The sequence below is a fragment of the Nannospalax galili genome, unplaced genomic scaffold (assembly GCF_000622305.1).
Source record: "Nannospalax galili isolate Female #2095 unplaced genomic scaffold, S.galili_v1.0 scaffold886, whole genome shotgun sequence".
NCBI lineage: Eukaryota > Metazoa > Chordata > Mammalia > Rodentia > Spalacidae > Nannospalax > Nannospalax galili.
Window position 1 is genome coordinate 449,577 of NW_008355971.1, and position 10,451 is coordinate 460,027.

General features: G+C 44.2%; 1 protein-coding gene and 1 pseudogene across 3 annotated transcripts in view; both read right to left on the reverse strand.

Annotated features, from left to right (window-relative positions):
* Positions 1-10,435, reverse strand: part of LOC103750690 (zinc finger protein 570) — a 42,242-nt gene extending 31,807 nt beyond the window's left edge. The window contains exons 1-3 of one of the 3 annotated variants that reach the window (XM_008853863.3): positions 10,376-10,435; positions 6,155-6,480; positions 5,379-5,506 (exon numbers count right to left, since the gene is read on the reverse strand). In XM_008853863.3, the coding sequence (XP_008852085.1) occupies positions 5,379-5,411 (33 nt within the window). In that variant the 5' untranslated portion in view covers positions 5,412-5,506; positions 6,155-6,480; positions 10,376-10,435. Of the gene's footprint in view, positions 1-5,378; positions 5,511-6,154; positions 6,481-10,375 lie in introns of those variants that run through there. The other 2 variants (XM_029556532.1, XM_029556533.1) reach the window with 2 other exon arrangements.
* LOC108491799 lies at positions 3,428-3,859 on the reverse strand (annotated as a pseudogene).
* Positions 10,436-10,451: the final 16 nt, after the last annotated feature.

The window sequence follows — 10,451 nt, forward strand, 5'->3', positions numbered from 1 at the left end:
AAGCACAACATGGGTGCACCCATGGGTGTACCTACATGCAGGCAATACGCTCATATACATAAAATTAAAAATAATAAAAATATTTTTTAAAAAGCTTAAATCCCAATTTCAAAATTTGACCCCTAACAAATATTGGAACTATAGTCAAGCCTCTATATTTGCAGTTTCTACACTTAGAGATGCAACCAACGCTGATCAAAATATGCCGGGAAGCCGGGCATGATGGTACATCTGTAATCACAGCTCTCAGGAGACGGAGGCAGGAGGATGGAGAATTTAAGGCCAGTCTGTGCTTATATACTGTGAGCTCTAGACCAGCCTGGATATGTAAAGGGATGATGTCACAAGCATACAAATATGCTGAATCATTGTTCCCTAGATAATACAGTGTAACTCTTTACCTAGTACTTCCTGTTATTACATATAACTATCCTAGAGATGATTCAAAACACATGGGAGGATGCATGTGGGCTGTATGGAAATACCCTGCTTTTAAGAGATTTGCACATCCTTGGACTGTGGTAATTGTGGGGTTCCTGGAATCAATCTCCCTGGGATCCTAAAGGAAAGCTGTACTTGGTTTCAAAATCTGTTCATAATTATCATCAAAGCAGTGTGAAGCCAACAACAGTTCCCTTCATCTTCTTGCCCTTACAGACGCATGGCTTCCGGCTGGGAAGACTACTTTCCAGGCCACCCCGTCACGTGCTGCCTACCCTCTTTTCCCACACCTCTCATACCACTGTACCTACAAGTGCTCTTATAACATGTTTCCAGAACATGTTCTTCTTCCTCGTCCCTAAAAGACACTTCAATCTTATAAAATCAGACTCTTATCAGTTACTCTTGTTCTGTGTGTTCGTTATCTACCACTGGCTGGTAGGTATTGGTTCTCTGTCCTTCCTCGAATACTTCAGGGGCTGGTCTACTGTCACTCTCTAATACTACTATCCATCTTTGGCCTTTTTGACATGTATATAAATACCTCTCCCAAGAATGCACTCTTTCTGTCCTCTGGTTTCCCTCCTAATAATCTTGTCCTCTACACATCCACCATCATTCACATCCATGATCATGACCCGCCTTGTCATTACCATAGTGCCAAAGCCCCTATAATCATAATTACCTTTGGATTTCTTCCTTGTACATGCGATATTTCTTTTGTGTATGAGCGTTTTGCCTGCAGGCATGTATGTGCACTATATGCATGCAGTGCTTAGGGAGGCCAGAAGAAGGCATTAGATTCCCTGGAGCTGAAGTTATAGGTGGTTGTTAGCTGCCTGATGTGGATGTTGGGAACTGAACCTGGAGCCTCTGCAAGAGCAGTAAGTGCTCTTAACTGCTGAGCCATCTCTCCAGTCCCAACACCTCTTATATTGCAACTTTTGCCCTTTGGTACTCCAATTAGGAAAACTCTCTGCTCCCAAAGCCTACAACTCACTGACCTTAACACGTCTTCACTGTTCCTCATCCCACACAACTCCATTTCTTGCATGTCTGCTATAATCACTCCTGGCCTATGCCCTCATCTTCTCTGTCCTCTCACCTAACTCATCCCACTTGGCCAAATCAGAGTCATCTCAGCTTCCTCAGAGTCTGTACCCCACACAGCTGACCTTCATGGGAGAAAAACCACACCAAATATGAAAATCAGTCTCAATTTCTTTTTAAAACTATTTATTATTTTTTATTTTATGTGTATGATGTATTGCCTGCATGTATATAAGTGCATCTGTATCACACAATGCCCACAGAGGTCAGAAGAGGGAGTCAGATCCCCTGGAACTGGAGTTATGAATGGTTGTTAGTTGCCATGTGGGTGCTGGGAACCAAACCCAGGTCCTCTGCAAGAGCAGCCAGTGCTCTAACCGCTGTGCAATCTCTCCAGTTCCTAGTCTCACTTTCAATTCAAGGTCATTAACCTCAAGGTGTCAAAATGTTACTGGCATGATACATTTCCTGAGAACACTCATCTCCTGTCTTCTAAATGGCTCAATGACTGTCCCTCCTCAAACCTTTAACACCATTCCTCTATCTTCTCTTTCCTATGAGAATCTTGTGTTGTTTCACTGAGAAAACAAAGCCATTTGGACAGAATTTCTACAAACTCTCACCATAGTGTCTACCTGCAACTGGGGTTATATACTTTACCCTATAAAGGAACTTTCCAGAAAAGGCCAACCTCTCGGCCCCCTCACTCAAGTACATTGTTCTAGTAATTGTCCTCTTCTACATGTAGGCCTTTGGAGACATTCAACATTGAAACGATAGCACACGCCTTTCTGAAACCATATTAACAGCACTTTTCCTTCACTTGCTACCCATTTCTCTCTCTCTCTCTGAAAAAATTTTATTTATTATTTTTATTTTATGTGTATGCATGTATTGCCTGCATGTAGGTAAGTGCACCTGTGCCATGCACTGCCCGCAGAGGACAGAAGAGGCTGTCAGATCCCCTGGAACTAGAGTTACGGGTAGCCACCATGTGGGTGCTGGGAATCGAGCCCAGGTCCTCTGTAAGAGCAGTCAGTGCTCTTAACCACTGAGCCATCTCTCCAGGCACCCCCATTTCTCTCTTAACAATTATATTATTATTACTATTACTATTTTATTATTATTAAGACTGCTTTGTTAAGCTGGGCATGGTGGTGCATGCCTAAAAAGCTTTGTTTTCTCAGTACACTCATTTTTTGGACAAGGTCTTGCTATGTAGCCCAGGTTGACCTCAGATTCCATAATATAGCCCATGCTGGCCCCAACCTTGCAATTCTGCTTGAGCCTCCTGATGGCTGCAATTATATGTATGTATTACCATATCTGGCCAATCGCATCACTTGCGTTATCTATGCTTTCTATTATTTCATCTACCCCGGCCCACATCCCCGTTGAGAAGAATGACATCATTTGACCTACAATTTAACAGAATCATGTTGGCTTGCTCAGCTGAGAACAGACTACAGTAGCTAGACATTGCTGGCTCACACCGGTTATCCTAGCACTCAAGGGACTGAGGCAGGGAAATTGCAAGTTTGAAGAGCCAAACACTGTTGGGCATGGGGAGAAAGACTAAAAAACAAGAACAATGGAAGGACAGAGACAAGTTAGGCGACTATAGCAAGTAATTCCCGTGAGAGATAATGGCTCAACATGGACGAGAAGCAGTGTTACTAGCGGAAAGTGTCTGCCTTTGGAGATATTTTGAAGGGAGAACGAAAAGAAGTCCCTGAGGGAAGAAGAGCTTGAGCAACCAAGGCAAGGACGTTTGTAAGCATTTCCTAGTCGGTTTGCTTATTTCTATACTTGTTCTATTCCATTTATTCTCAACAGCCAGAGTGTGATCCTGCTACAAGAGCCAGATCATGTCACTCTCTTGTTGTTGTTGTTGGCATATGAAAATTTATTACTACTGTGTTTCCATTATCAACATTTAGGACCTTGGTCTTTCATTCCTGCCCTTGTACAGGGCCAAAAGAGACACACTGGCAACTTTAACAACCTTAAAGCAGACTCCAGGAATATTACCAACCGAATGACCTTTCCAACCAAATCCAGCAACCAGAATATCATCATTTTCATCAATGAAGTTCAGGCAACCGCCTTTGGGCACAAAGGCTGTGATTTTCTTGCCATTCTTGATGAGCTGGACCCTGACACACTTCCTGATAGTCTAAGTTGGCTGTTTAGCTTCAACCCCTACTTTTTCCAGAATGAGTCCCTTGTCATGAGAAGCACCTCCGAACAGGTTGGTTTTAAGGGCTGCTCCCAAATGTGCTTTCTTGTACTGTTTATCATGCCACTTCTAGTCCTGTCAGTGACTACGGAGCTTCCTGGCAGTACACAGACCAGGACACTTGCCCATGCTGCCAGTGCTGCAGACCCAAGAGAAAACAATCATGTCACTCTTACGCTCCCCAACTTCACTCTGCTTGAGATGTTTGCCTTTGAGACAGATATTATGTAACCACATGAATGTATTAAATAGGGAATCAGATGTGAAAGTCAAGTTCAAGCATTAGGTCTGGATGTACATAGTCTGGCAAACAGATGGTCTTTTAAGCCACAAGACAGGATGAGATCACCAAAGTAGAATGTGTAGAGAGAAGAGGGAAGAGGCCCAAGACTAAGCCCTATGGTACCCAATGTTAATAGGTACTTAATAAAAATTTATTGATGAGCTGGGCATGGTGGCACACACCTTTAATCCCAGCACTCGGGAGGCAGAGGCAGGCGATCTCTGTGAGTTCAAGGCCAGCCTGGTCTACATAGTGAGTTCCAGGACAGCTGGGACTACAGGGAGACCCTGTCTGAAAAAGACCAAAAAAAAAATTTATTGATGAATGAATGATATTTTGGGCAGTGACTAGAACTAAGTTGGTGTTTATCTTACATCTTAGGGAGTAGAATGCCAGAAAGAGGGAATAGTATGTACAAGTCCACACATTAAGAATGTATTTAGGGGGCTGGAGCGATGGCTCAGCAGTTAAGAGCTCTGGCTGCTCTTGCAGAAGACCTGGGTTTGAATCCCAGCACCCATATCGTGGCTAAAAACTCTCTGAAACTCCAGTTCCAAGGGAACCAATGCCCTCTTCTGTCCTCCATGAGCATTGCTTGACATGGGTGCACTTACATACATGCACACATAACACTCATACACATAGAATAAAAATAAATAAATACATACATAAATTGTCTAAAAAGAATGTATTTAGGACTGGGGAGATAACTCAGTGCTTAAGAGCATTTGCTAATTTTCCAGAGGACTGGAGTTTGGTTCTAAGCACCCACATCTGGTGGCTCACAACTGCTTGAAACTCCAGCTCCGGGGGATCTGACTTCTTTTTCTGGTCTCCATGGGCACCCACACACACGTACACACACAATACACACATATACACACTCAATCTTTTTTTTTTTTTTTTTTTTATCTTTTTGAGACGCGGTCTCCTTGTAGCCCCAGCTGTTCTGGAACTCACTATGTAGACCAGGCTGGCCTCAAACTCACAGAGATCTGCCTGCCTCTGTTTCCTGAGTGCTGGGATTAAAGGCATGCACCACCACGCCTGGCCAACACACTCAATCTTTTAAAAAGACCAATTTTAAAAAGCACGTGTTTAATTTATTCCAAGGAAGTTAGTGAACTGACTGAATAAGTTTCACATAGGATGAATGCAATTAGATGAGGTCAAGAGGGATTACCAGAGGGATGCAAGACTCTGCAGGCTATTTGTTTAGCCCAAGTAAGAGGGGGATTCCATGCACGGCTTTGAGAGGTGACATGGTTGGTTACCCAGAAAAGTTTCAGCAGAAAAGAAAGTTAACATTTGCTTGTTTTGAATAGCAGAAAGGTATTTAAGGAAAGGAAGTAAACACCAATTCACCTGGTACATGGTTTTAAGAAGTCCAACAGCCATTCCTTCTTCCTCCTGGCTCTTCTCTTAAGAAGCAGCAATGACCTCAGATGTTCCTCCTGGCTCTTCTCTTAAGAAGCAGCGATGACCTCAGATGACTGAGATGGGAAAAAAAGAACATGACAAACTAAACTTTTCTTGCGGCACTCAGAATTACATACCACTCGACTTTTTAGGCTTTTTCCTCCTATTGTAAGCTTCCCTCCAATTTAAAAAAAAAAGCATCATGGAGAGCTAACGCTTTGCATACAATTTAACCCATGCCTAAATAACTTCCCTATTACTTTAGCAGATTTGCGGAGTTTACAAAGACTCTGAGGAATGCACTCATTTATATAAAGATGCACACTAATAAATAAAGCACTAAGGGCAAACAAAGGTCTGCTTAACTCCCCCATCCTTCTGTTGATCAGTGATTCTGAAACTTGGCAGTAGACTCTCATTACTTGGCTAGCTTTGAAAAGACCCAGGGTGACAGTCACCCTCACATATCCAAACCCTCAAAGACTACAGTGTCAACCACTGCCACACACATGTCACAGTTAAAGGCCCTCGGGAACTAGTCTCACACGTTCAGCCTGTCCCACGCCCCCCAGCCTCAAACACTCTGGGGCCGCAGACTGGCACCACACGGTCTGACTCTGTATGCTCCCAGCCACTGTCTCCCACACGGTGTCACCCAGGGGACCTGTGGACCGGTGTCCCGTAGACCGCCCCCCCAGGCCACACCCCCGCCCGGTCCTCACCTGATGAACTCAACTCCCGGGACTCCCCGTCTCTGCCCGGAAGGCTCTGGACTCGCCCCAACTCCGGCTTCACCCTCTGTCCTGAGGTAGACGCAACCCAGCTTCAGGGGGCCCGGAAAGAAGCGCCTCAGTTGCCTGGGGCCCCCAGAGGACACAAAGGGGAGGTGGCCCCGTTCCCGCGAGGGCCTTTGGGAAATGTAGTCCTGGCAGAAAAGGCCGCAGCGCTGCGGAGGCCGCGCCCACTGGCTTTCCAGCACGAATCCTGAGAGTTCCGATTCTGCCATGACTGGATCCGCTACAGTGGCTAGGCTGAGAGCTGTACCGATCTAGAATAGAAATGCGTAGGCACAAGGGCTCCGCCACCTCCTTTAGCAATCTGGGCCGGCAGCTTGGCGCCGCGGATAAACCGCAAAGGGAGAGATGTGAGTCTGGACCAGAATGTGAGTCTGGGCCAGAATGAGTGAATGAAGAGTTCCCCAAATTACGTTGGAATACATGGAAAAAGTGGGGAGCGAGAAGTTAAGGTGCGCAGGCGCATTAAACCTCCGCACAATCCTGTCCCGTCCCCCCCACCTCCCCCGCCCCATTGGGATTTTTCAAATGCATACCTGACCTTTTGATTTTGTCATGTATATGTGTTTCTCTGAGTGTAACTGTGGAAAAGTTGAGACACACTACATTTCCGTGAGCACGTGTGTGATTGTCATGGTGTGATATTTTTGATGCTAATTGTGAGAATGTGCTATGATAGGAACAGATTTGTGGAGAGTGCAGTAGGAATGTGTGTGACACCATGACCTTGAGGATTAGACTCATGAATGCCTGTTTGGGTATGGACTTCTGCCCTGTATTTGACTAGAAGCCAGCTAATATGTACAAAATGCTATTTGAGGTGCTGGGGTAGAAAGAAAAATAAAATTTAAAAATAATGATTAGAAAGCCAGGCGTGGTGACACACACCTTTAATCCCAGCACTTGGGAGGCGGAGGCAGAGGCAGGCGATCTCTGTGAGTTCAAGGCCAGCCTGGTCTACATAGTGAGTTCCAGTGTTGTACCTCATCCACTGGACCCCAAAAAGACCACCGAGGGCCCAACACACCAAAATGCAAAAGCAAAGGTTTATACACCAGGACAGCTGGAGCTACAGGGAGATCCTGTCTCAAAAAGACCAAAAAAAAAAAAAAAAATAGTGACTAGGGTTGGGCATGGTGGTGCACACCTTTAATCCCAATACTGCAGAGGCAGATGGATCTCTGGTGAGTTCGAGGCCAGCCTGGCCTGCCTAGTGAGTTCCAGGCTAGCTGAGGCTGCAGGGAGACCCTTGCCTCAAAACAACAACAACAACAACAAAAAAAAAAAAACAAAAAAACAAAAAAAAAAGGAGCCTGATGCTTGACATTTATTTTAAGGATAAGAGTGGACCAGGACGCTGAGCACCCATTCCTTCAGATGTCTCACAGTGCTGTGTTCTGGAGCCAGTCTTTGCTCATTCTTTCATTGAAACAGCAACTCCATCAAGAACTGGGGGAAGTAGAAGCTAGGATCCACCTTTATCAAAGACTCCTGCCCTTTGATCCCTAGGCCCTGAATATCACACACACAAATTCAGACTTCTCAATTTTTATCACTGGTTTCAATGAGAAAACCACACTGCTTCTAGTGTTTTGACATGTTAATCATGCACACTCATGTTCATTCGCTATCTTGGGTGGAGGGTAAGGTGGGGTCCTGAGGAATTAAGATCAGGTGTTGAGGTCACAAGAGGAGCACGTGGCTCAGTGAGCATGTTTATAACTTTTTGATTTTAAATTTAGGTAAAAGTCATTATCTTCTGCCCTCCATGGACATTGCATAAATATGGGTGCACTTACACACATGCAGGCAATACACTCATACACATAAGATAAATAAAAAATATTTTTTTTTAAAAAAAGGATGATACCCACTATGCCACTATGCCCTGGGTATAAGAATGTCAGGGACCACACTCTTTTTCGACAGGGTCTTCAAGCAGCACCAGCTGGTGTAGAACTTTTGATGCACATCAGGTTGACCTGGATCTCAAAGAGATCTTCCTGCCTCTGCCTATTGAGTAAGGTCTATACTCTTTAAAATTTTTTATTTATTATTTTTATTTTATATGTATGAATGTTTTGCCTGCATGTATGTAAGTGCACCTGGGTCATGCCATACCAATGGAAGCCAGGAGCAGACGTTGGATCCCCTGGAATTAGAGTTATGAACTCCTTGTTAGTTGCCATGTGGGTGCTGGGAACTGAACCCAGGTCCTCTGGAAGAGCAGCCAGTGTGCTTAACCGTGGAGCTACCTCTCCAGCCCTGGGACCATACTCTAAAGAGATGGGTCACTATATGCCACAAATTTCAAACATATTAAATGTTGTTAGGTTCTGAAAAACAAGCAGGCAGTTTTGGTAGTACTTTAAAAAATGAGGAAACACACCTGACACAAAGCTTTGAGATATGTACTGCCTTATTTCTTCAGAAAAGTAGGAGCTGAGGTAGGATTATGAGATACTAGAACTTCCTTGTAGCTCTGTCAAAGACCAAGTTGGATGATATGCTCCAATTCATCCATCTGCATTAAAGGAATGATAAATTAAAACAATTTTATCTTTTATTGTGAAAGAGCAGTCAGAAGCTAGGTGTTGTGGCACATGCCTTTAATCCCAGCACTTGGGAGGCAGAGGCAGGCAGATCTCTTGTGAGTTCAAGGCCAGCCTGGTCTACAAAGGGAGTTCCAGGCCAGCTGGGGCTACAGGGAGACCTTGTCTCAAAAAGACCAAAAAGAGAGAGAGGAGAGAGAGAGAGAGAGAGAGAGAGAGAAGAAAAGAAAGAAAGAAAGAAAGGAAGAGTCTCTACTTTGTGGAACTTAATTCTTCCTTCCTCAGGTTCAGAGTAAGATATGGATGGAAGAGTACTTTAGAGGTGCTATAGGCTCTAAATTACTTTTGTCTCAGGTAGGGGTTTCGGTGCAACACGGGGTTGGGGAAAATGTGGACACTGTTGATTTGTTTAGGTCTGCATCTTAAAGAGCTGGCTTTATGTGATGCCTAAAGTCAAAACCTGACCTATCTAAACTTTTGACCAAGTATGTAAAATATGGTCTCCATAAACTTCCACACTCGTACAAGCTGAATTTTATATGAATTAACTGTTTCAGTGCATGCTCACTTTGAGGAAGCTAGCTATGATTACATCTTTGTTAAGAGCACTCAAACCAAAGGCACAGAGTTCGAGGTCATTATTAGTAAATGGTTCCATCTGCTTAAGATGTAGTCTACAGACAATACTTGCCTATTAATCAATCATACAACCCCAGATCATGAGTCCAGTAACACTGTCAGTCAAAATCGAGGCGTCCACAAAGTATACTGTCTGATAAAACTGGTGATACGGAATGAAAAAATCTTGAGAACATACAGTGCATCTGTGGTCACACACACATGGTTGTAAATTCACATTTTTTTTTCTTTTTTGGAAAAATTTTAAAGATTTATTTAATGTGTATGAGTGTTTTGCCTACTTGTATATAAGTGTACCGTGTGCATTCGGTGTTTGTGAATGACAAGAGAGTGAATTTTTCTGAAACTGGTTGATGGCCAACATGTGGATGCCTCATGAAAGAGCAGTAAGTACTCTTAACCACCGAGCCATTTCTTCAGTCCCAAATTTGCAATCTTATTTTTTATTTTATAAAATTTTATTTATATTTTATGTGTATAAGCATATTGCGTGCATGTATGTGAGTGCACCCGTGCCTTGCCATGCAAGGATGGTAAGAAGAGGGCTTCGGATTCCCCTGGAACTGGAGTTAAGGACCATTTGTAGCCGCAATGTGGGTGGTGCTGGGAATCGAACCCTGGTCCTCTGCAAAAGCAGTCAGTGCTCTTAACCGCTGAGCCATCTCTCCATTTCCCGAAATTTGCCATCTTAAAAGTCACTAGACTCCAGGGTCTCTCAACTCCATAAACTCCAGACCCCAAGTCTGTGGCCTGTCTCCCACACACTTATTCATGTATGTCACTCCTCTCTCCTGTGACTGATGCCAAGTGTTTCGAGCCCCAGTTCGACCAGGCCTCCAGGAAGCCCTCAGCTCTCTTCACCCTCACCCCAAAAGAGGTAAACAGTCGTAATGGGAGCCCCGTTCTAACGGAACTAAACCAACTCAGCCTAGTTTCCTTTCCAGACAACACAGTGTACCTGAGCACCCCAGAAGAACGAAAGACCGTTTTTCATTGGCGAAGAGTACGAGTCTCGGACGCGCGAAGGCCTCTGG